This window comes from Orbicella franksi, chromosome 14, assembly GCF_964199315.1.
Source record: "Orbicella franksi chromosome 14, jaOrbFran1.1, whole genome shotgun sequence".
In the NCBI taxonomy this organism is placed as follows: Eukaryota; Metazoa; Cnidaria; class Anthozoa; order Scleractinia; family Merulinidae; genus Orbicella; species Orbicella franksi.
In genome coordinates this window covers 22,778,836-22,801,588 of record NC_138158.1, presented here as the reverse complement: position 1 = coordinate 22,801,588, position 22,753 = coordinate 22,778,836, and the positions used below count along the sequence as shown (strand labels likewise).

General features: G+C 38.3%; 1 protein-coding gene across 1 annotated transcript; it reads right to left on the bottom strand.

Moving 5' to 3' along the window:
• Positions 1 to 173: 173 nt before the first annotated feature.
• LOC145467308 (uncharacterized) lies at positions 174 to 19,608 on the bottom strand. Its single transcript, XM_081450849.1, has 14 exons — positions 19,222 to 19,608; positions 13,729 to 13,963; positions 12,478 to 12,794; positions 10,385 to 10,579; positions 9,368 to 9,609; positions 9,163 to 9,179; positions 8,276 to 8,357; positions 5,736 to 6,024; positions 4,568 to 4,858; positions 3,781 to 3,969; positions 2,690 to 2,944; positions 2,120 to 2,243; positions 1,491 to 1,673; positions 174 to 911 (listed from the first exon to the last, which is right to left on the bottom strand). The coding sequence occupies exons 1-14, from the start codon at positions 19,274 to 19,276 to the stop codon at positions 833 to 835; spliced, it is 2,553 nt and encodes an 850-aa protein (XP_081306975.1). The 5' UTR covers positions 19,277 to 19,608; the 3' UTR covers positions 174 to 832.
• Positions 19,609 to 22,753: the final 3,145 nt, after the last annotated feature.

The following is a 22,753-nucleotide window of genomic DNA, read 5'->3' as shown; positions in this document are numbered from 1 at the left end:
ACAGGCTAGTTTGCATTTCCAGACACTCTACTCTAACCTGTTAAGTTTATTAATTCTAGAGGTTTGGATGTCGGTTAAACTGAAAACTGAGGATTGGTCGAATTTTCCAAAACTGTCTGCTGAGAAACGATTCTTGTTTTATCCAATTCCTGAGATCTGATATCTGCGAAACTTATTGATAGCTTAGATCGGGTCTAAAATTCTAACTGACCGCAGAGAATCATTGACAGTTTAACTCAGGGGATGCTAGCTGACTTCCATCGAGACCTTCAGTCAGTCAAGGTGAGGCTCAGTAAGTAGTAGTGTTAAAGCCTTGGCTATGAGGATAGCCCTTTCCCCTTTCTTCAATTTGAAGCATAAATAGGCTAGTGGAAAGATTTCATTTTACTATACACTTCCTGCGTGAAAGTACAAATCTCGATAGACCATATTCGTATTCTCGGTATTAGACTGGAACTAGCTTGTAGTGGACGCTCATGTGGGGCAATATCATTAAAAAGAGATAAGCGGCTATTTACGTTTGAAAAGACTCTCCGTGTTAGCCTCAGTTGCAAGCTACGTAGGTACCGAGAATACGAATATGGTCTACTGCAATTGACAAGGACCTCTTTAGCCTCAAAACTACTCAGGTTCTGTATTTGCATTTTTTTTTAAATTCACACCAGTTATCACCGTATGCCCTCTACATTGTTCTTCCATTTACGTTTTCTAAACAGATACTACAATGCTGAACAGATACTATATCAAAACAATGCTATTTCCGTTTAACAGGTGTCGATTGCCGGCTCTAGCTGCACTGCAATAATGCGAATACTTTGGAAGGACAGGACAATCAGCAAGAAATACTTCCTTGTCTTAGATCTCTGGTAACACCTTCACTTCCCACATAGGCATCGAAACAAGCTGAATACCTGTGCGACAAATAAAGGAAAAAAATGGTGAAACTATATTGTATGTTATTATCAAAGTAAAGGGAAATAACATTTTGCTGCCCGGTGGAGTTTTAATTTTAACGCACAAGCTCTGTAAATGAACGATGAGACGGAGGCTGTTTTAGGTCAACAAAGTGTCAAAACTTTTGGCTGTGTTTGAAGGGAATTTCATTAATTTTAGTGCAACCAACCAAATGAAACCTATTTTTCTGTTTGTTTGTTTGTTTGTTTGTTTGTTTGTTTCGGTTTGGTTGATTGGTTGGTTGGTTGGTTATTGCTTGCTTGCTTGTTTTCTAAAGACAACTTGAATAAACACAATTTTGTCATCCCAAAATAAACAGTAAAATCGCAAATTTTACTTTGTATATTTGTTTGGTGGTTTGTTTGTTTGGTTGTTTGGTTTCTTGCTTGCTTGTTCGCTAAATACAAATACTAAATGCAACGTTTTCATCTCCAAAAACAAAAATCGCAATATTTACATCGCTACGTGTATTTTTTTTTTCTGTCAGGCAAGCTTATTAGATATTCATTGATTTGACGTCACTTATTCCAACTCACAGCTCTTTGTTGTTCCCGTCTGTATGTGTCCCAGTCCATCCGGGTTCAATCAACACTTTATTTAGTTTCCATTTCAGCAGCCAGGATAAGTACTTCTGTTGCACTTGGATTCTCTGCGGTGTTCCTATGTTCTTGGAACCTGGTATCACAAATGTTTCGCAGCTACCACCTTTTAGACTACGCCTTGAAGGGAAATAAGACAAACATATATAATCATTCGAGAGCTTTTAATGTAACGTACCGCGTGTTTTCGCGTCAAAGTCCAGGAGGGTTATACTCCCTTTATTTATAGGTATGAACAACTTCAAGGTTATAGGTATTAAGGTGCTTTACATGGCCTGAAAATTAGTCAGATTTGTTTGCACCATTTTTGCTTAGAACTGTGTGTGGGTTTTGTCTTCTGTCTTCTGGTTTGGCATAAAGGCTTTTGGGAAGGAACATGCCAGAACATATTTCCATCACGGTAATATTCATATACCACCTTCTTAGCTTTAATTTCACTAAACCATTCCCTTTTTGTCATGGAGGACCGATATAGGTTCAAATATAGTCTAAGCATATTTCCGGTTTAGAAACGTGGAGTTGTATCAATTTTTGTGCTCTAGCAATTTAAACTGAAACATGAATACCTTTGAAGCTGAACAAAATTTGATTCTCCATTAGACCCAAACAACTTGACCACAATTTGAGCCCGAAATAGCCCGACCAGAGACGACCAAGTAGTCTTGAATGTGATTGCTGTATAGTAGGGAACTGAAATGAAACCAGTGAAACTAATTATTACACAAAAAGGGGAACTGCAAACACTAACAACATCAAGCCCCGTGCACAGGTGGACCGGCTCTGAATCTAGTAAGTGAAGGCAGTATTGTCTCCCAGCCTTGCCCGATTAAACTGCAGACTAAACTGCCTTCACTTACTAAATTAGTCCAAAGTCCACGGCTTTCTGAATTTCCCGAATATGTCATAATGGAATAAAACCCGCCCACAAAAAAAAAGAGAAGGAACGTACCTAAGCTATGATGATATTTTACATAAACTAGTTTATATGCATGGGGTACGTAAAGAGCGTGGAAGACATAGTTTAGTTAAAAGCTTAGAATGCACCTCGTAACCTAGATCAGACAGCTTGTGTATTTGATGCATTTAAAAATAATTTCTAATTTTTTATACTTTTTATGGACATATGTTATATTTACCACAAAATGGCGCGCTTGCTCTGGTATACAAGAAGTGCTTTCCAACCATTTGACTCCCATTTTGTACAGCGGTATATCCCATCTCAGGACATGCTCCATTTTTGCAATTGGCAAGACAGCGAGCACGATCAAATTCATTGGAGTCAGGGCAAGGGAAACCTCTCATATTGTGCAGACACTGTGGTGACAAGGACTCAATGAAATAAGCTGGAGCTCGCAAGTGATCGCACACCAAAGGACCTATTGGACCAAGATCTGTCGCGTGAAAAAAGAAAATAATCCAAGACGTCATTGCGTTGTATAGCGTCGGGCGTTAATGATATGGCCTTGACGTACATAACATAAACCTTGGCTTCTCAGTTTTTCCCACAATAAGCCGCAAAAAGATTCACACACGAATTTTATCTTGAGCTTTAATTTCTCAGTAGTGCTCAATTTAACCGGGCTGCATCCTAATTTGTGAGAGGTACTGAGTACAGTCCCAGTGGTAAGCGCGCTGACTCCGTATCGAGTGGTCCAGGCTCGAAGCCTGGACGGGTTCACTGTGTTTTGTTCTTGGGCAAGACACTTTACTCTCACAGTGCCTCTCTCCACCCAAGTGTATAAATGGTACCGGCGAATTTAATGCTGGGGGTAACTCTGCGATGGACTAGCATCCCATCCAGGGGAAAGTAGAAAAACGCCTAGTCGCTTCATGCTATGGAAACCGGGATAAGCTTCGGCTGTACTGACCACTTAGTCGGGCCTTAAATGATAACCCACATAATCGGTTCTTATTCCAATTCCCTAACCATGTGCCAGCTAGGATTGTCGCTACACCTCGTGATGGGATGCTAGCCACACGCATCATGTTGGATCCGGTTGCCCTACCAGTTCACTGGTACTCTTTTACCCCTGGGTGGAGAGGGACACTGTGAATGTAGAGAACACAAATGTAGTGTCCATGCAGTGCCTCTTACCTTGCCTCCATTTCCCAATTTATTTAATGATTAGAATAGGCAATCTACTTTCCTTGTGATGTTATAAGAAATAACTGCTGATGACGAAATGACAAATAATAATTATAAGGACTCAGAGCAGGATAAGTTTACCATCTGTGACACTTAAGCATCCCACTTGGTCTAATCCTCCGTTAGGATAAAAATCAATGTGACCTGAGGCTTGGAAAGTTCCCCAGCGATCGGCGTCTGTGTGAATTACATCTACAAATTGAGCGTCAGTTGGGTCCAGTCTTACCGCAGGATCTGTCGCTGAAAATAGTGGTCCAGCTGGGTCCAGTCCTATTGAATTTATGAAATAGAAAATGCGAAAAAAAAATCACTAAAGAAGTACAATTTAGCCTCTAGTTATACTTACTTATCACATGTTTATAAAACGCTGGTAGTGAAAAAAGATATACGTGTGTACAGACGCACGATCATCGTGTAAACTACGCGTGTCGAAACGGCGCGGAAAAACGACAGTAAGCCAAGCCCGGAAAGGCCGCGCGTGAACCAAGGGCGAGAACACACGCATGCAAACGCAAAGCCAAAGTACATACGCAGAAACGCAGCATCTACGCAAGAAAAGGGCACGAGACAAGCATGGGAAAGCGTACATAACAACAATGTAGTCGACGAAAGCGTGCGCAAAATAAGCGCAGTAAAACAATAGTCCGCCGAGCCCGAGAGAGCGCCCGGGAGCCATGGACGAGAACACGAAGGCGTGGTATGCGCCCATTACCCACTTCGCTAAGGGGCAGTAAAACATGCCTGGAGTGATTTGGTGACTCTGTTAATTAATCAGTGAATGTTTCACCATGCAAAGCAGAAGAAAAGCGATTAAAATTACGTTAGACACCTTTCTGAACTTAAAAGCGCTCAGACGAGTGACAGTTACCTGTGATCCGACCTAAAATTAGTCCGTCCTGTTGCAGTCTGCTCCCAGCGTACCCTGCGATATGAGAGCCAAGACTAAACCCCACGACGTGATAAAAGTCCGGTGAGCTTCGGGTCTGAGAGATGAGGAACTTAATCAGCTCTGCTATCATGGCCCCCACAAGGCGTGTGTTCCCTGCCGCTTGTAGATAGGGCGGGAAGCCACCTCTGAACCAGTCCACTAAAATAACATTGCAGTCAACGTTCCTTAGTAAGCCATCTCGTATGCGTTCCATCCATTCGGGCCTTATTTCTGCATGTACAGTGATTTAAAACAAGAGAAAATGAGAAAATGGTCTCTTGTTCAAAAGTAAAAGTAAACGTATCGAACATATCATCCGAGCAACAGTGCAATTTAATTTGGTAATCACTGTAATCATACTTTTATATTATACAGATGATGAAATATATTGAAAAAAGAGCCACTAGAAATATTCCCCCCTCCCCCCGGACAAAAAAGTAACTGGCAGGATTCTCGTGCTACATATGTGGTCGATGAGAGTGAAATCTGTTTTCAACGAGAGGTAGTTTTAGGAAACAAAACTTCCATTGGAAGAGATAGAGTGCCGAATTTTTTTTCTTATCATTCACCGGTAATTTCACTGTTTTTGCAACAACACAAAGAAAGACGTGAATTAAAAGCAACTCCATTATTCTACTACATATAAATTTAATCCTGATAAACTGTGGAAATAACGGTTTCAATTTCAAACCATTAAAACTTACATTATTGGCAAAATATTATATATTGCATTTTAAAACTTTCCTTCTGACGGTCGTCCGTCAGAGTGCATGTGAAGACTCTGGAAAAACGTGCTTGAGTTGAAGAGACCAATAATAGTGAGGCTCAATCTCGCCCTAAGAGCCCGCGCATTCTCGGTCAGCAGTTACCGGACGCCCCTCGTTATGGACAAAATCAAAACCCGGAAGTAGAAATTTCTGCATGGTCTCGGTTTGATTATGTGAATACGTCCAAGCTCGACAATGGTTTCTGAACATGCGTAGAGAAAGCAATAGCTGTTATGCCGGTCTAGAGGTTCCGATTTTTTATGGGTAACCCTGTGAACGTAAGATCAGAATATGATAGAATTTCATTAATTTCCTTTCCATGTATAATTTTTTCAGCTTACCAATATATCCATGAACAACGATAACAGTCCTTTTTGAACCGTTGTAGCTGGAGTTTTGAAGTTTAGCTAGGTCATAATCGTCAATAAATTGCGGCTTGTCTTGGTTGAGCCTGGTGTAGAGGCGAAAGTTTGGAGCAATCAGGGCTGGCGGAAACGGCAACAAAACAAATTTCTTGAAAGGCTCTTTGTTACTGAAACATCCATACTTTCCATAACAGACTTGCATCTCAGCTAATAAATACACAAAGTGTTCTAGTAGATAGAACCGATCGTTTTTATTATTAACAAACTGACTAAGTTATTTTTGCGATGTCTTATTTTTTTTGTTATGGCAAAATCCCACACATCAACGCGAGGAAAGATCTTGCACCGGTTTTGGTAGAGTGTAATTATAGATAAAATTGTTAACTTAAGATAAACAGCCCGAAATTTGTGGTCATCCTCCAGTTCAAAATTGTCGGGGTTTTTTGGGGGGGAGAGAAAGCAAATCCTGTCTACATTATGAGTTTCTCTTTAGCCTAAATATTATTCACTCATCGATGCGCAAATGAAATGATTTTTGATTTCAGTCTTTAAAGAATGGTCTAAATCAATGTTTCTCTAGGTTTGGGACAAGGGCATCAGAAGTTACAAAGAGTAGATTTACTCGACACCTTTTGTGGAGAGTAAAACACAAAGTTGCCACCAATGTTGAATTTATCAGCTTTGCTGAAAACGTTCATAAATATTGGCTTTCACCTTTCGTAGAATTAATTCATAAAACATTTGATTTTTTTTTTGTGCCATTTCATTTCACCTCGAAAGTAATCTGGAAAAGAGTTTTGTAATCCGCAGCTCATTAGAAAGATTCCACACTCACCGTTTGCCAAGCTAGCCAGGAAATAGACCAGTAAACCTAGGATGATCATCTCTACTTGTCAAACTTTGACTCCAATGCGATGCTTGCTCTAGCTTGCTGTGTTTCGAAACAATAAACTTTGCTGGTTAAATAATCGTGGTATCAACAGTATTATCATGAAAGAGTCAGCTGAGTAATTTAACAAAATCGATTGTTTGGAAAAGATAAAACAAACACTTAAATCGGTGAAAAGTGTTTACGTTTAGCTTTACTCTGCGCATTGTAAAAAGTGCAATGGGACATTTATTCATCCTAAAAGCTTGGGTCTTCCCACGATCGATAAAAAATGCAAACCTTTAAAAAAAATTTCGAATTTTCACCACAGAAAACAGCGTTATCATTATTCAATTTTATTTCTTTTTGCAATATTATTACTAACATGTCTAGATAACAGCAGACACGTAAAGATTTTAAGGAAAACGACCAATTTTTTAAGTTTATAAGACATGTTTCGACAGAACTTCTTTCATCTTCATTTGATGATTTTTAGATTTCCACCAAATTGAACCCCAATTAAGACTTTGGAGTCTGCCCTCGGTAGAAAAATGTGAACCCTAAAAATATCTTCAAATTTTCACCCCAGAGAGACAATGTTATCATTATATATTTTTGTTTCCTTTAGCAATATTATAACTTGTATATCTCTTTTAGGGTTGCGTAAAAACTGACATATTCCAATCTCCATTTAATGTTTTTTGACTTCCACCAGATTAAAACTTTGCTAATTATGTTTGTTTGTTATCGGAGTCGTTTGAACTTCAGACTGGTTCTTATCTTCGGGTCAGTTCAATCTTTGCACAAGTAATTTGCGTGGTTGAATAACAAAACCCACGACAAGATACAAAAGTAACTTATTTACACAGCTTAAGAGAAAACATACGAAAATTTGGAAAGATCAACCCATAAAATTATTTGCTTTATCTTGGGCTGCCCACAAGTAGGTCTGATATCTGAGTGTTATTTCCTTTTGTCGTTATACAAAAAAAAAAAAAAATATATATATATATATATATATATATATATATATATATATATATATATATATATATTTTATATATATAATCGAGCTAAAATGATTGTAGTGATTTAAACCGTATCATAGGGAACTTTTTCTACTAGGGGTAGCGCTAATTAAGCAGTCATGTTATCCAGTTTAGGATGGCGCGCGGAAAACTGGAACTGGAAGTTTATGGTTGAAGTTACATCATGTAATCATTTCCCACGAAACAAAGCCAGCTAAACAATCGATCCAGTTCGATTTTTTTTCTTGAACGAAAAACTAACACTTCAAATTGATGAAAACTTTGTTGATTTCCTAACGCAGCGATGACGAGTCAATTTTTTGTAGTATTTTCTCCTTTACTGCTGGGCTAATTTTGATAAGAAAAGGAATTCCAGTAACGCAGGTTGCAATCAATGACTGATTTTCACATAATTTTGTACATGATGTTGTACATTCTCGTCCCCAGGGGCCGTCAGCACCAAGAATCGCGACCTCTGGTCTGACCCGATTTTCTGAGCATGCATAGGGTATTCGTTTCGTATTTTCAGCCGATCAGATTTGCCAGATTTCACGGGAAGTCCGTGAATCCCGGACTTCCGACGTTGGACCGGCCCAGAGGTCGCGATTCTTGGTGCTTACCAAAAAGAGCGCGGCCTCTGGGGACGAGAATGGATGTTGTACATAATGTTGTTTACGTCCACGCATGCCTAGATATTCTTTCCTGAAATGAATCCATAAAAAGTAGACTTACTATTTCAAACTTGGAAGTTTATTGTGCGTAAAATGCTTTTAAGGATTGACTGTTACATTTCTACCTCAGTTAAGTTAATTTAGCTCTTGCATGCATACATCTAGATTATAGATCTGTACTACTTGCATGCACATAGATTATAGAGCTGTAGTACAATGATTCGTCAGTAGAGTATTCCTCTCTCCTGCAAAGAAAAATTTAAATAAACTTATTAAAGACCAAGAAAAAGGATTAAAACTATTGATTTCATAGAAGACCACCGCCTTGCTTTGTCCTCTTTTAGACTGCAAGGAAGTAACTTCAATTAAAATCCCCGGGATGGGAACAGTGGGGTGGCTTATACTCCGGTCTCCCCCTTCCCTCTCCCCCCGCAAATCATGAATTTACGGCCCTCATTTCATCAGTTTGCCATGACGTTGAACCCGTTAACAATTTATTCTCTTGAAGAGCGGCATTACGAAAGTAGTGTCTTCCTCAAGAATACGATTAATATCGTACCCATATCTCACTCTGATTGACGCTTGGTCGTGGGTCCGAGATCTGGGTTCGAGGTTAGAATACGACTACAAAAACCCTAACCGAGACTTGAACCACCGCACCTCAGAAGGAAGTCACACCTCCTCGCTAATCTCAAGGGGGACGCTTATCTTAAAGGCTGAGATCGCAATTTTACTGTAAATAAGAGGACGTGGTGGTCATGGAAGAGAAAGGAAGCAAGCTTTTACAAGCAAATGCATTTTGTAGTATACCAACTGCTACTTGATCAGACAGTTACCAAGGGGCGTTCCATAGCTATAAAAGATCAACAAGAGTAACTGTTATTACAGTTGAGTCTGCGGTCAAATATTGCTTTGTTTGGAAAGGTATGCAAACAAGGCGAAAGGGTCAAAACAAAGCGGAAGGGACTCCTGATAGTAAAATGGATTAGGAACGGATGTAAAAGAGCTGAGCAGTAGTGTTTCGAACTATTTTGTATTCTAATCCAACCTACAGCAAAATGGAGCTTTCGATTTTGTTTGCAAGTAGAATCTCCCAGCGTGCTTAGCAGAATCTGCATCGAAACCCATAGAGGGACATCCACCAGTAGGGCAGTTCAGGGTCTTTCCATCTCTACAATCCTTGTAGCTTTTGCAGCGATGTGTTTTCCATGAGCATTGCCCAACAGATGCAATGTAGTATTCAGTAGCCCGCATGTGGTCACATGAAACTGAAGACACAACATCTGGTATGGAGACAACAACAGATGAATAGGTTGAGTGAAGTTTTTACACTGTTAATTGTGCATAAAGCTAAACGCTTGCTTGGCCGCATACCTGAAACAAAGGTTATCTGGAAGAATAAAATTTCTACTAGGGAACCTTAACTAGCCGGAAGTCGACAAGTTAACTGCATATAAAGAGTGAGGAGATACTGTAACATTCGGGACCACCAAACACAAATCCGGCCGTGTGCATGTGTGGTATCAAGTAGTAGCCGAAAGCTAAGACGATTTAAACCCAGGTCCAGGAATCTACTCCCCTAACCAATAGACAATATTCTCTTCCCCGATCGAAGAGATCGAAATAACTCAGTCTAAATGTGACACTAGCCCTGAATACCGCAAACTGCCGCTCATAAGCCCTTGGCTTATACAACTTCGTAAGGGTTTTTAGATGGGCTCATAAACGGAGGAGCTTATATCCGAAGGGGTTTATAACCGGAATAAAAAAACCGTTTCGAAACGAACTATAGCTGCTCATGTTGATTGAAATAGGTTTTTTATTTACTGGCAATTAATTTTTAAAACATCATAATGAAATGAATTCAAAACAAGGAAAGCTAGTGGAGATTCAAATCCGAACGGAGAGGGGTTATATCCGGATGTTTGTAATTTTTGGTTTTCAGGTAGACGGGCCTATAACCAGGGGAGGGGAGGGGGGAGGGGGCTTATATAAGCGGCACTTTACGGTAACTGGTATAATGGACGCGCCATTTGCCGAGTCTGAAACTTAACTTACCCTGTATGTCAAAATCACAACCAGGCTGTTTGTCACCACCGTTAGGGAAAAAGTCGATGTGCCCGACTGTTTCAGCCCGTTTCGTCCCGAAACCTGCAGTATCTGTGTGAATGACGTCAACTTGATCAGCATCGTTTTTATCCAATCGCAAATCAGCATCTACATTTATATGCAGTGGACCAGCAGGATCCAAACCTGTTATTGAAAAGGACATGGATAAATGACATTATAAAAAAAAAAATGAATCATTGCATAAAGCAATTCGAGAGTTTTCACTTGCTCAGCCATCATGGTAATGAGCCATTACACCATGCTCTACAAATATGGTAAGCGTATACGTGGTTTTTTATTTTATTTTTGTCTTCTATATTTTGGGGGCGTTTTTAATAAATAAATATATATATATATATATATTCTACTCACCTTTTGTCGGATATGAGTTGATTATAGCTATCTACCAGCTCATGTCCAATGCACGTTCGTGAAATAATTGTAAAATAATTTTTCAGGGTTTCAGTTATGAAAAGGACATTACATCAAAGAAGCTCAGTCACGGTATTTTGAGTTATTTGCGCTACGTTCAAAACTACTTTAAAATTAAAGGAAACCTGAAAATGATAATTTACAAAGAAAGAAACACACCATAGAGATATAAATAAACCATGAAGGAACAAGGATGGTTAAAGATGGAGAAGATTGGCACGGATTACAAACGACGAACTTGAAAACTTTAGGCTAAATTTTTCGAGATGTGCAAACCATAATGCATCTCCTTCGAAAGGAGCGTTACTCCTTTAAAAAAGCGTTGTAAAAATATACGGTCCTCGTAGATGAGAGAAACAAAGGATAGGGTAGCTGGGTTGGGTAACATACAAGGACATTTTTTTTGGGGGGGGGGAGGGGCTGGCTGGGCTTTGACTGCAGTAGCTTATATCTGGGAATAGAACTTAAAGCGTAACAGCGATCACCAGGAACTGCCAAGTCTTGTCGAAGGTGAATTAGTACTCCTGAAACCACGGGCTGCTGATGGAAAGATGAACTAAGGCTTAGATGGAAAAAAAGTTTAAAAAGAGCCGTTCAGAAATGAACCGACAAGAGCCCACTTAAATGGACGCCCCTCTCATTTGCTCACACAATTACAAAGTTCTTCAGATCATTGCCTGTTTCGATTTTAATTTACGTAAGACCGTATTACGTTTATATTGAAGTTGAGAATATGATTAAAGCCTGGGCACCATAAATTTAAGAGTGACTTCGGAGATGTTCTCTGGCTCGAGTTTGGAAAACGGCTTATCTTTCCGAACCCCTTTTAAGGTGGCCGAACACAGTTTTCGCGCGCGCTTTTGCTGATACAATTTAGCGCGCGCACAAGGATTGCAAAAAACAAACATGCCGTCAATATTTACTCAACACCCCTACTATCTGTACTATTTTTCTCTATAATTGAAAGCAGTGTATTGATGGCTTTAGTCTTTTATCACAAATATACGTTAGAAAAGGTAAAGATGCAAAGAACTCAGCAATTCTCAGCTTTTTCTTTGTTACCGAAAGAATCCAGTTAAATGCAGCGCATGCGTAATAAGTAAGAAAATTGCGATTGAATGAAAATTTGCACTCTCGGAAATACGCCTATTTCTCGAGAGCCACTCATTAGAATTTCACGAAATTTGGCACGAAAATACTTTAGGAAATAAGTAACTGGAGTATTGAAAATAACTGAACTTTAACAAAGGAAACTCTAGATATTCCAGTAAACCTTCAACAAGGGATAATTAAAGATCTCTCTCTTACATTATTTGCAAAATGGTGTTAACTTGTGAGAATTGTTACAAGCTTGTTGCATGCAAATTATAAAGAAAATCTAAACACTAGATTTTCTACAAATAAACAAAACCGATTTTAAAGGCCTGTTTATTTTTATTCGTGTTGCCATGGCAACGGCACATACGTCAGCTTAAACATCAAAAAACCAAAGTTTGTGTTGTTAGCTTGCTTGCTGCCATTTTTGGCGACCGAGAGATCAAGGGTTATAGAGAAAAAGGTGAATGAAACACAGGTATCAAGAACTGTGTTCAGCCACCTTAAAGTGTTACCTGTAATTCTTCCGAGCTTTATTCCGTTATTAGCCTGCAGATGGCGACCAGCGTACCCTGCAACATGTGCGCCAAGGCTGAACCCCACGATGTAGAATCGCTTGCCCAAATTCTTAGACCCAGAAGAGCCGGTAGCACTGGATATCAAGAACTTTATCAACACTGCTGTCTGAGCTCCGACAAGCCGTGCATTACCAGATGCTTGTGCATAATCGAGCGGCCCACTGCCAGCTCCCTTGGACCAGTCTACCAGTATAACGTTACAGTCTTCTCGCTCCAAAAGAGCATCTTTCATTGGTTGAGCCCAAGTTTTAATACTTTCTGGAGAGTAAGAAACAAATGTAGTAAGATTTAGTCCTGCAAAGGAGCTGACCCGGTCACAACAAGCCGGTAAGAACTTCATATAGGACACATATGGTTTCCTTACCCGTCGCCCTACGAATGCTAACCGCAAGCAAACAGCAGTAACTAAATGCTAACCTCAAGCAAGCAGCAGTAAATTAATGCTAACCGCGGAGGCAAACAGCAGTAAATAAATTCTAATCGGAAGCAAACAGCAGTAAATAAATGCTAACCGCAAGCAAACAGCAGTTAATAAATGCTAACCGGAAGCAAACAGCAGTAAATAAACACTAACCGCAAGCAAACTGCAGGGCGACTATCTGGTTGGCCTACCATGAATTAAAAACCAACAAGCCTTCAGTAGACATTACAGAGTTACCTTGTCAATCATGAAAAATAAACGTGGAATAGTTGATAAATAATTTCGTAATGAAGTAGGTAGGATGTCTCATTTTTGTGACCATTATAATTATTGTGATTATGTTAATTTTTATGATGATTTGAAAGTTTCAATAATTAATTGTATTGTTTCACTGAGAAAATTATTTCGTTGTGATTGGCCGAGAGCAGGCCAATTCAACGTTAATTCTTAATTTGCACTGCAGTGTACATTAACGCGCAAGCATTTGTAATTTTCTCAGTCGTATGAGAATGAGTAATTGTATAAAAGCTTGATCAATTAAAAATTTACACTACTCGTGATATTTGAAAATTGCACTCGTTCTTAAGGCTCGTGCAATTTTGAGAGAATTTTCAAATATCACTTGTAATGTAAATCCTTAATTAATTGCATTCCATTCATACGTTTACCTATACTAATAAAAAAACTCCGCCATTTACTGATTTCAAACTGTTAATTTTATGCATCAATAACAAGTTTTTAGCAAATTGAAATTATATTACAGATACTTGCCTAAAAACCCATGAATCACAAAAATCGTTCGTTTAGCGATTTTAAAATTAGAAGCTCTGAGTTTGGCTTGGTTGTTATCATCAATGAGAGTCGACTGGGAAGAGCCTCTGGTAAACAGATGAAACTTTGTCAGAATGACGGATGGATCCTGTGGCAACTTTGCGAGGACACGTGTTTTCTTAAAACAGCCGTACTTGTTAAAACAGACCTCAGGCTTTGGAAACAGCCAACCTAAGTAGGTTTAAAAAAATTAATGACGTCATCAAATAATGTCAGTATCCCCCGTGTAGAAACACAGTTAGAAATTGTTTCTATTTGTCTCAAAGGTAGGGTTAGGGAGGTAGGAAGAGACAGAGGGAGGGGTGAGTGGGTGGGTAGGTAGATAAGGAGGGAGGGAAGGAGAGAGAGAGGGGGGAGATAGAGAAAGAAGGAGATAAGTGGATAGTTGGGTGGCTATATTCTTGATAGGAAGGTACGGAGGTAGGTAGGGAGGCAGGCAGACTTGGCAGACTAATATTTTAGGAAAATAGCTGATGCGTAGATCAGTTTCCCTTTAACCTTTTGGACTGTCTCCCAAAACCATTTCTTAAATTTTATTCTATAATGAGGCCAGTTGCTCCCTTTTACCCTATATTTTCTTTCCAACGTGGTCGTAATTTTGCAAATCTTGTGAAATATTTTGCAGTATTACAAGGAAACTGAAAGGCTGCGTCGACGAGCAAGTGAAACACTTAGCAATTTATCAACTTGAAGTTAATAAAAGGAAATTAGCCGTCCTGGCGAGATGGTGAAGCTGACCGGTTTCGCGGGGTAGCTTTTCGTCAATTCAGTATCATCTACGGCTTTCCAGTTAGAATCCAGCTGATTCAGTCTTGAAAACGTGGCTAAAATTCACGCTCGACGAAGTATTATTTGCATCATTTTATGTTTATTGCTCAATGCATGGTTTCACTTTATGCAAACACTGGATTATTTTTAGCCCAAAAATATGCACCGATATTTTTTTTCAGAGATTCATATTTACTCTCTTTCAGAGAAGCAATATCTTTTCGGAGAAGATATCAAAACAAGGCTAATATCTACGTGCGCTGAGGATTGGTTAGCAGATATCTTCACATAAACTTTCAAAGCTTCTTCTGACTATAAAACCCAAGCTGACCCTATGAGCAACTGAGCATAAGAAAGCTGTGATACTTGCGAAATACGAAACCGTTCCTTACTAATGATGCTAGCCGTTGTTATGCTTCACAGGCTAATGGTTTGCGAAATCAGTGCATAGTATTAAACCAGCAACTTATGATTCATCGTGATAACTAAAGCTTCGAAAGTGATTTCGTTTACCATCTATGACAGATATGACTATATCGGAATATGTGATTCACTGCATACCTTGAGCCAGTGCCGACATGGTGATACACAAAAAGAGTACCACCAGCTTCATTATCCTGCTTTGCCTCTCTATTTCACAGGTAATTGTCCTTTGGCAAGATGTATCGCTGATCTGAATGATGAATCGGGCGTAGGGCTTTAAATGTTTACAAAACCTTCTCCTAGCAATTATGAACGACCTTTTTTTTACTTGCTCTTACGTCTGTCTTGCGTAATCCACGAGGGTGTAAGAGAGCCAATAAAAACCATGGACACAATACAATACGCTTCAATCGAATATTGCTATACGGCCGTTCTTATAATGTGTTGTCAACATAGTACGATATGCAGTCGAATGATAAGAAATCAAAACTGAAACACTGTTTAGATAATTCATCTTGCCTTGAAACCTCAGAATTATTTTTAAACCTTCGAAAAGTGCTTTGCTGCGCGTGATTGGTTCAAAAATTTAAATTGGCATTGCGGCACTGAAATGTGTTACTCACCACGTTTTAAATTTAGAATTTAGAATTTAACCTCCTCTTTCATTTCCTGTTAGACAATTTAACATATGACATGAAAAATAATTTCTGCTTATTTGAAAGGCCTTTCAAAATACAGAAGAATGGAGTTTTTCTTTTTGAAATATCTTTTTTCGCTTTAGGGATATTGACGTTTTTCTTTTACGCAAATTAGATCAGTGATGACGTCATATTGTTTGTAACTAAAAAGTGGTAAAATACTGAATAAACGATATCTCTGAAAATATTGAAGCAGTGTTCTTGAAACTTGGCACCACAAATGTGCATCACAAAGGAAACAAAATGACACTCTTAGTGCTGTTACCATGACAACAGTTTTGCCGCTGGTGCTGTCTAAATAAAAACTGAAATTCCCAGTTTTTGTCTTAAACCAAGAACCATCTACCCCACGCAATCTAATGGTGGGAGTTAAGACAATATGGGAACTATGTCTGTTCCAAGTAGGACCGTTTGTCTCACTTAAGAGGTTGCAAATCGGGATATTTGGCTTTTTGACAGAAAGAGACTGGAGCCGAAAGAGTTGCTATGGCAACAGCAGTAAGGGTGTCATTTTGTTTCCTTTGTGACGCACATTTGTTGTGCCAAGTTTCCAGAACACTGTTTCAATATTTCTAGAGATATTGTTTATTCAGTATTTTACCACTTTTTAGTTGCAAACAATATGACGTCAGCACTGATCTAATTTGCGTAAAAGAAAAACGTCAGTAACTCTAAAACGAAAAAAAATATTTCAAAAAGAAAAACGCCATTCTTGTGTATTTGAAAGGCCTATCAAATAAGCGAAAATATTTTTCATGTCATATACACTTTAACACATGAGTATAAAAGCGTTGGGATAATTGATTTCTAGAGAAAAGGCGTTTCTGAAAATTTGAGATATTCTCTTCAAATGTTAGCTAATGATGTCTTGGAGGAGTTAATAGTTTTTTTGTGACCCTTGCTGGGTGCCAAGATTTAATTAAAGTACGTGCACTGAAAAAATTCAGATGGCTTAACACGAGTAGATAGAGATGTTATTTCATTGCGAGAACAATGAAAAGAAAACTAAAATTTTACCAGTACGCTACAGTGTTTATATCCAAATTCATATCCATAAAACGTAAGCTTCTTACATATCTTCCAAATGTTCACAAAGAAACAACAGCAAATCGATTCTATTAAACTCTTTTCATTAAAAGAACTTGCTCGTTGACATGAAAATACCAAGAAAGTGATTTTTCTCAGAGAAAAAAAGTGTCGACACTGAATGGAACCAAACAATTAACAGATAAGAAAAATTAACTCCAAATGACAAAGAAAAGAAAAGGGCAAGGAAAAAAGTAAATCAAAATGGCGAAAATTTATACCTTTCAGGCTGTAAACACTTCAGTGATAATCTGTACTTGTCACAATGTCCTGTACCAATCGCTCGAAAACTGGGCACGAGTCAAATCCCCACCGCACCCTCGCAAGTAAAATTAAACGAGTGAAATCTATAGAAACCCCCCACTCCCACAAGCAAAATGTTGTGTCAAGTCTGAGTAACCTTGGCCCGGGGCTGGGAGGAACAATACGTTGGAAGAAAATATATTTCCCACTGACCAGGGAGCCGCCAATATAATATGGTAATGAATGCCGTCCCAAAATCGCATTTAGTTTATAGCATGTTCGTAAGTTCAGAAGGTTCGGACAATATCGCGCTCTGATCCCAGACAAAAAAGCGTGATATTTTCAGTTTCGGTTGTTAAATACTTTGGTAAAACTCGTTTTAAAACTTTAAAAGAAAACACTTTAAAGCTTTTTAGAGTTTCGTTAAAGAAACGCGGACAATCACCAACAAGTACTGAGGCTGAAATTTGCGAAATTTTAATAATAAACCCGAGGCTGAGATTTTGAAAAGAATATACTTTTTTTGTGTTGAAATTTTGAAAATACAACACAATTATATGTTTTTAACTAAACCTTATAAAATTCCACCCTCCCCTAAATGGCAGGACTAGCCAAAAAGCAAAAAACAACAGCACTTAAGCCGCATGTTCGATGCTAGTAGCGTTTCTGCAAGAAGTTATGTACATCATATTAGGCTTCTATGCCTGCAGGCTGGCTCCAAATGCTTTAACATCATCCAGACACCAAAAACATTCAAAAGCAGAAATGTCAAACGCTATAATCTAAGAATATTCACAAAAATATTTTCCGCCTAAAATCGGCAGAAAAATAAGAATATTCAGCCTCGGTCGGAAAAACGATATTCTTACTGAAAAAATTAAGAGCATCCGCGGCCAAATAGCAATTCTATGGAAATGATTTGAGCGAATTATTCAATGCAGTATAGCCAGAAAAATCTCACGAAAATACCTTTTCTTGTGAGAATAACGAAGGTAATATCCATACAGAAAAACTATAAATCACGGAAAATAAACGAAACTAGTGAAAAAGGGCGATCTGCAAATTTAACGAAAATCTTAATAACGAGACCAATACTAAGCTATTAAACTCAGGAGGCAGTGTTGGGATCATTAAATATTTTCAAACGCACACAAATTTAGTCAGACTCACTGATGTCTTGAGCGGACCAATATTTCGAGCTCGTGAAGTGTTTGACGTCCAAAAAGTAAGCTTTGCCATACAGCTGTTTCACCGATGGTTGGCATTTTCACAACTAGTACTGTTATACAAATTTTCTTATTTCAACTTTCCGACACGAAACTGTTTAATGATGAAGTGAACATTCAGAACAGCTGCTGAATAGGCCTCCGCACAGCATTGTTCAAGATACAACTTCTAGATCGCGAGGTTTAACTAATTGCTGAAAACTGGTCAAAATTTTCACTGAACGATCTATTATGTAATTATCCGGCTACCATAGATACATACATTAGTGCATGGAATGTGGTATTTAGAACGGTCAAAACTGTAATTATTAGTCAGCAGAGAAATGATGGGCTTTTTAGCTGATTTGAGATTTGCAAAACTTACTAACGGCTGTGAAACGTGCGGAAATTTTCACTGATAACTTAGAAATCACTGAAAATTTAATTGATTAACTTAATTTCCATAACCCCCACATAGAACCGCTATTTAAGTCGGACTCACTTTCGGACCTGAAACGGATGTTGTTTTAGTCACTGATCATGCATATTTTCTAACTAAAGCTTGTCCAATTTGCAACTTGAACTAGACCAAAATTTACAACGTCTTCTTGACTGTCTGTCTTTAGAATTCAAGTTATTCACACTTTTGTTATTGGGACTTTTAACGAATCCTAAATGCAACGTTAAGCCGAAACAACCTCATTGAAACTACACGAATAAATAAATTTCAGTAATTAGAGGAAAAGCCACAGCTGCCGTAGCTGGTTTTCACGCTGCTCCTCTATATCCTGGTCGAATTAGAAAGTTGGTTTCTGTGGAGGAAGGAAAATCGGAGAATCCGGAGAAAAGCCCTCGGAGCAAGGCGAGAACCAACAACAGACTCGATCCACATATGGAATTGGAATCAAGTCCCGGGCCGCACTGGTGGGATGCAAGCGCTCTCACCACTGCACCATCACTGCTCCACAACTATATACCGCAAGAATTGATGTGAGGCAATACAAACCTCGTGTTTGGGCAGTCAGTATCATAAGCAGGGCGATAACTCCCTTCCTGAACATTGTCCTTCTTGATGCTTTGAGTCCGGCAAGATATTGTTGATAATTAAATTACGTATTGCGTGGCTAGGTGTTTTGACGATTTTGCGAATCATGTGCTTCGAACAGACCAATCAAAAATCATCTCAGAATTTATATTATTGCACTCACACTGTTAATAATACCCTAAAGCGAGATCACTTTTCTATAAGTGTGATAAGACAAGATTTGCGAATGTTAAATATAGGAAACCACAATCCGCTGTGAAACTGAAAATGCTGCCATAGGTATTCTCCTAATGTACGCTCCTACCTTAGGTCTTGTTCGTTCAATTATCCCGCACGACGAAAGACTTGGCAATTTCGTAAAAAAATTATCGTAGTCGTATTACTATGCAATCAGGAGAAACTTCACAAGCATGCAAAATGATTCTCTGTGGAAATTCAATAAAGAAAATTCATTGGGGGTCAACTTTAATTTTGCTTCACTAAATATATAAAAATATTATCAAAAATATTTACACCCTTTCAATGCTGTCTGCCTTACACGATAGCAAGCAATTGAATGTCTGACCTGAAAAAAGTCAGCAAAATTATATCAAGAAAAGTGGAAGAAATCACTTCAAAAATGTCGGTATTCTTTCGTCTGCCGAATTCGAAACAAGGGAAAAAGGAGATAACTGTTGTTTCAAACAACTTTAAATCCCCATAATTCGTAATAAGATACGTTTTACATTTCTGTGTACTACAATAGTCAGCCACGGTTTTAGCGCTTTTGTATATTAAAAAAGGTCGGTTATGAAATGAGTTTTCTTGACATAGGTAAAGTAAACAGCCTCTTTTTACTTTATGAACAAAAATTAAGATACACGTAGTTATGGGTTTTCCGACTAAAGCAAACTATGTCTTTTTTTCTGAATTCTAATTAGCTGTTTTTGCTTGGTTGTATTAGTAAAAACGTCCCTAACATTGAGAGTTTTTCATAAACATTTGTTTGCGTTGGTAGTGGTTTCGCACACAAAATAACAAAATATGTGAACAGCTGCAAGCCCTATGTAGTAGGTATTTACCAAATAGAAGATGGTGCTCCATATTCTCTGAGGAAAGAGGAAGAGGTAAATGCAACCTTAGAATCCAGACAGAGTGAAACCTACGCAAATAGACACATACTCGATCATCAATGGTCATGATATGTGATCAACCAAATCGCTTTCTCGCGCATTACAATAGCGCGCATATTTGTTATGTTATCATGAGAAATTTCACAAACATGCGAAATTTTTCCCCTCAGAAGTAGCGCGACATTCGAATACAAAAAAAAATTATCGGGATCGTATTTCGTTTCAGTAAAACGTATCCGAAAGTATTCAAATTGTTTGCTCCCATCCATCAATATGATGACGGCTGCTGATAGTTCAGCCAAAGAAATATCTGAGCTAAAATAAGCCAGGATTTTCCCTCCGCTGACGTGTAACAGTTTGAATACAGAGGGTCATTTGCATCGGTCTTCTTTTCTTTCACCAACGAAACAGTTAAAACTATTACAATCTTTTTCCGATCACAAGTATGGCACCCTCATAACATATACCTGATCTAAATCCCGAATGGGTGTAATATTCCAAAGAAAGTCATATTCACCAGTATATAAAACACCATATTTCTGCCTGGGAATATTGACGGGTGCAAAATGACCTCAGGTTTTCAAGGACTTGCCAAACTCAAAAAATTAGACGGTAGAAAGGTTTTGACTTCTTATTTTAATCATAGGGATATCTAGAAACACATCCTCTTGAGTGCATCACACCACTTGAAGTCATTCACTCACTTTGACTCTGAGTAACCCCTCACTGAGCTTTAACTCGATCCTAAGTAAAAATAACGGAAGAGAGAAAAGAAGTTATACATAACCAAATAGCAAACTAATTATTCTTAACACTCTTTTCTTCTCTCCTTTTTCTATTCTTCAAATCTTTCAAGGAAACCTCGCATACGCGTACATTGTTTGAGAAGGCCATTCCGAGGATGCTATTCCTTTAGACAGAAACAAGATCAAAAAAAAAATACTAAAATTCAGGGAAAAAATTCAGATGGCTTAACACGAGTAGATAGAGATGTTATTTCATTGCGAGAACAATGAAAAGAAAACTAAAATTTTACCAGTACGCTACAGTGTTTATATCCAAATTCATATCCATAAAACGTAAGCTTCTTACATATCTTCCAAATGTTCACAAAGAAACAACAGCAAATCGATTCTATTAAACTCTTTTCATTAAAAGAACTTGCTCGTTGACATGAAAATACCAAGAAAGTGATTTTTCTCAGAGAAAAAAAGTGTCGACACTGAATGGAACCAAACAATTAACAGATAAGAAAAATTAACTCCAAATGACAAAGAAAAGAAAAGGGCAAGGAAAAAAGTAAATCAAAATGGCGAAAATTTATACCTTTCAGGCTGTAAACACTTCAGTGATAATCTGTACTTGTCACAATGTCCTGTACCAATCGCTCGAAAACTGGGCACGAGTCAAATCCCCACCGCACCCTCGCAAGTAAAATTAAACGAGTGAAATCTATAGAAACCCCCCACTCCCACAAGCAAAATGTTGTGTCAAGTCTGAGTAACCTTGGCCCGGGGCTGGGAGGAACAATACGTTGGAAGAAAATATATTTCCCACTGACCAGGGAGCCGCCAATATAATATGGTAATGAATGCCGTCCCAAAATCGCATTTAGTTTATAGCATGTTCGTAAGTTCAGAAGGTTCGGACAATATCGCGCTCTGATCCCAGACAAAAAAGCGTGATATTTTCAGTTTCGGTTGTTAAATACTTTAGTAAAACTCGTTTTAAAACTTTAAAAGAAAACACTTTAAGGCTTTTTAGAGTTTCGTTAAAGAAACGCGGACAATCACCAACAAGTACTGAGGCTGAAATTTGCGAAATTTTAATAATAAACCCGAGGCTGAGATTTTGAAAAGAATATACTTTTTTTGTGTTGAAATTTTGAAAATACAACACAATTATATGTTTTTAACTAAACCTTATAAAATTCCACCCTCCCCTAAATGGCAGGACTAGCCAAAAAGCAAAAAACAACAGCACTTAAGCCGCATGTTCGATGCTAGTAGCGTTTCTGCAAGAAGTTATGTACATCATATTAGGCTTCTATGCCTGCAGGCTGGCTCCAAATGCTTTAACATCATCCAGACACCAAAAACATTCAAAAGCAGAAATGTCAAACGCTATAATCTAAGAATATTCACAAAAATATTTTCAGCCTAAAATCGGCAGAAAAATAAGAATATTCAGCCTCGGTCGGAAAAACGATATTCTTACTGAAAAAATTAGGAGCATCCGCGGCCAAATAGCAATTCTATGCAAATGATTTGAGCGAATTATTCAATGCAGTATAGCCAGAAAAATCTGACGAAAATACCTTTTCTTGTGAGAATAACGAAGGTAATATCCATACAGAAAAACTATAAATCACGGAAAATAAA

Coding starts and splice junctions, on each gene's coding strand:
- LOC145467308 (XM_081450849.1), bottom strand. CDS start 19,276: ATGTTCAGGAAGGGAGTTATCGCCCTGCTTATGATACTGACTGCCCAA. Junction 4,859..5,735: donor CGTTGTTCATGGATATATTG/GTAAGCTGAAAA, acceptor CTGTACATGCAG/AAATAAGGCCCGAATGGATG. Junction 2,945..3,780: donor ATGCTTAAGTGTCACAGATG/GTAAACTTATCC, acceptor TTCACGCGACAG/ATCTTGGTCCAATAGGTCCT.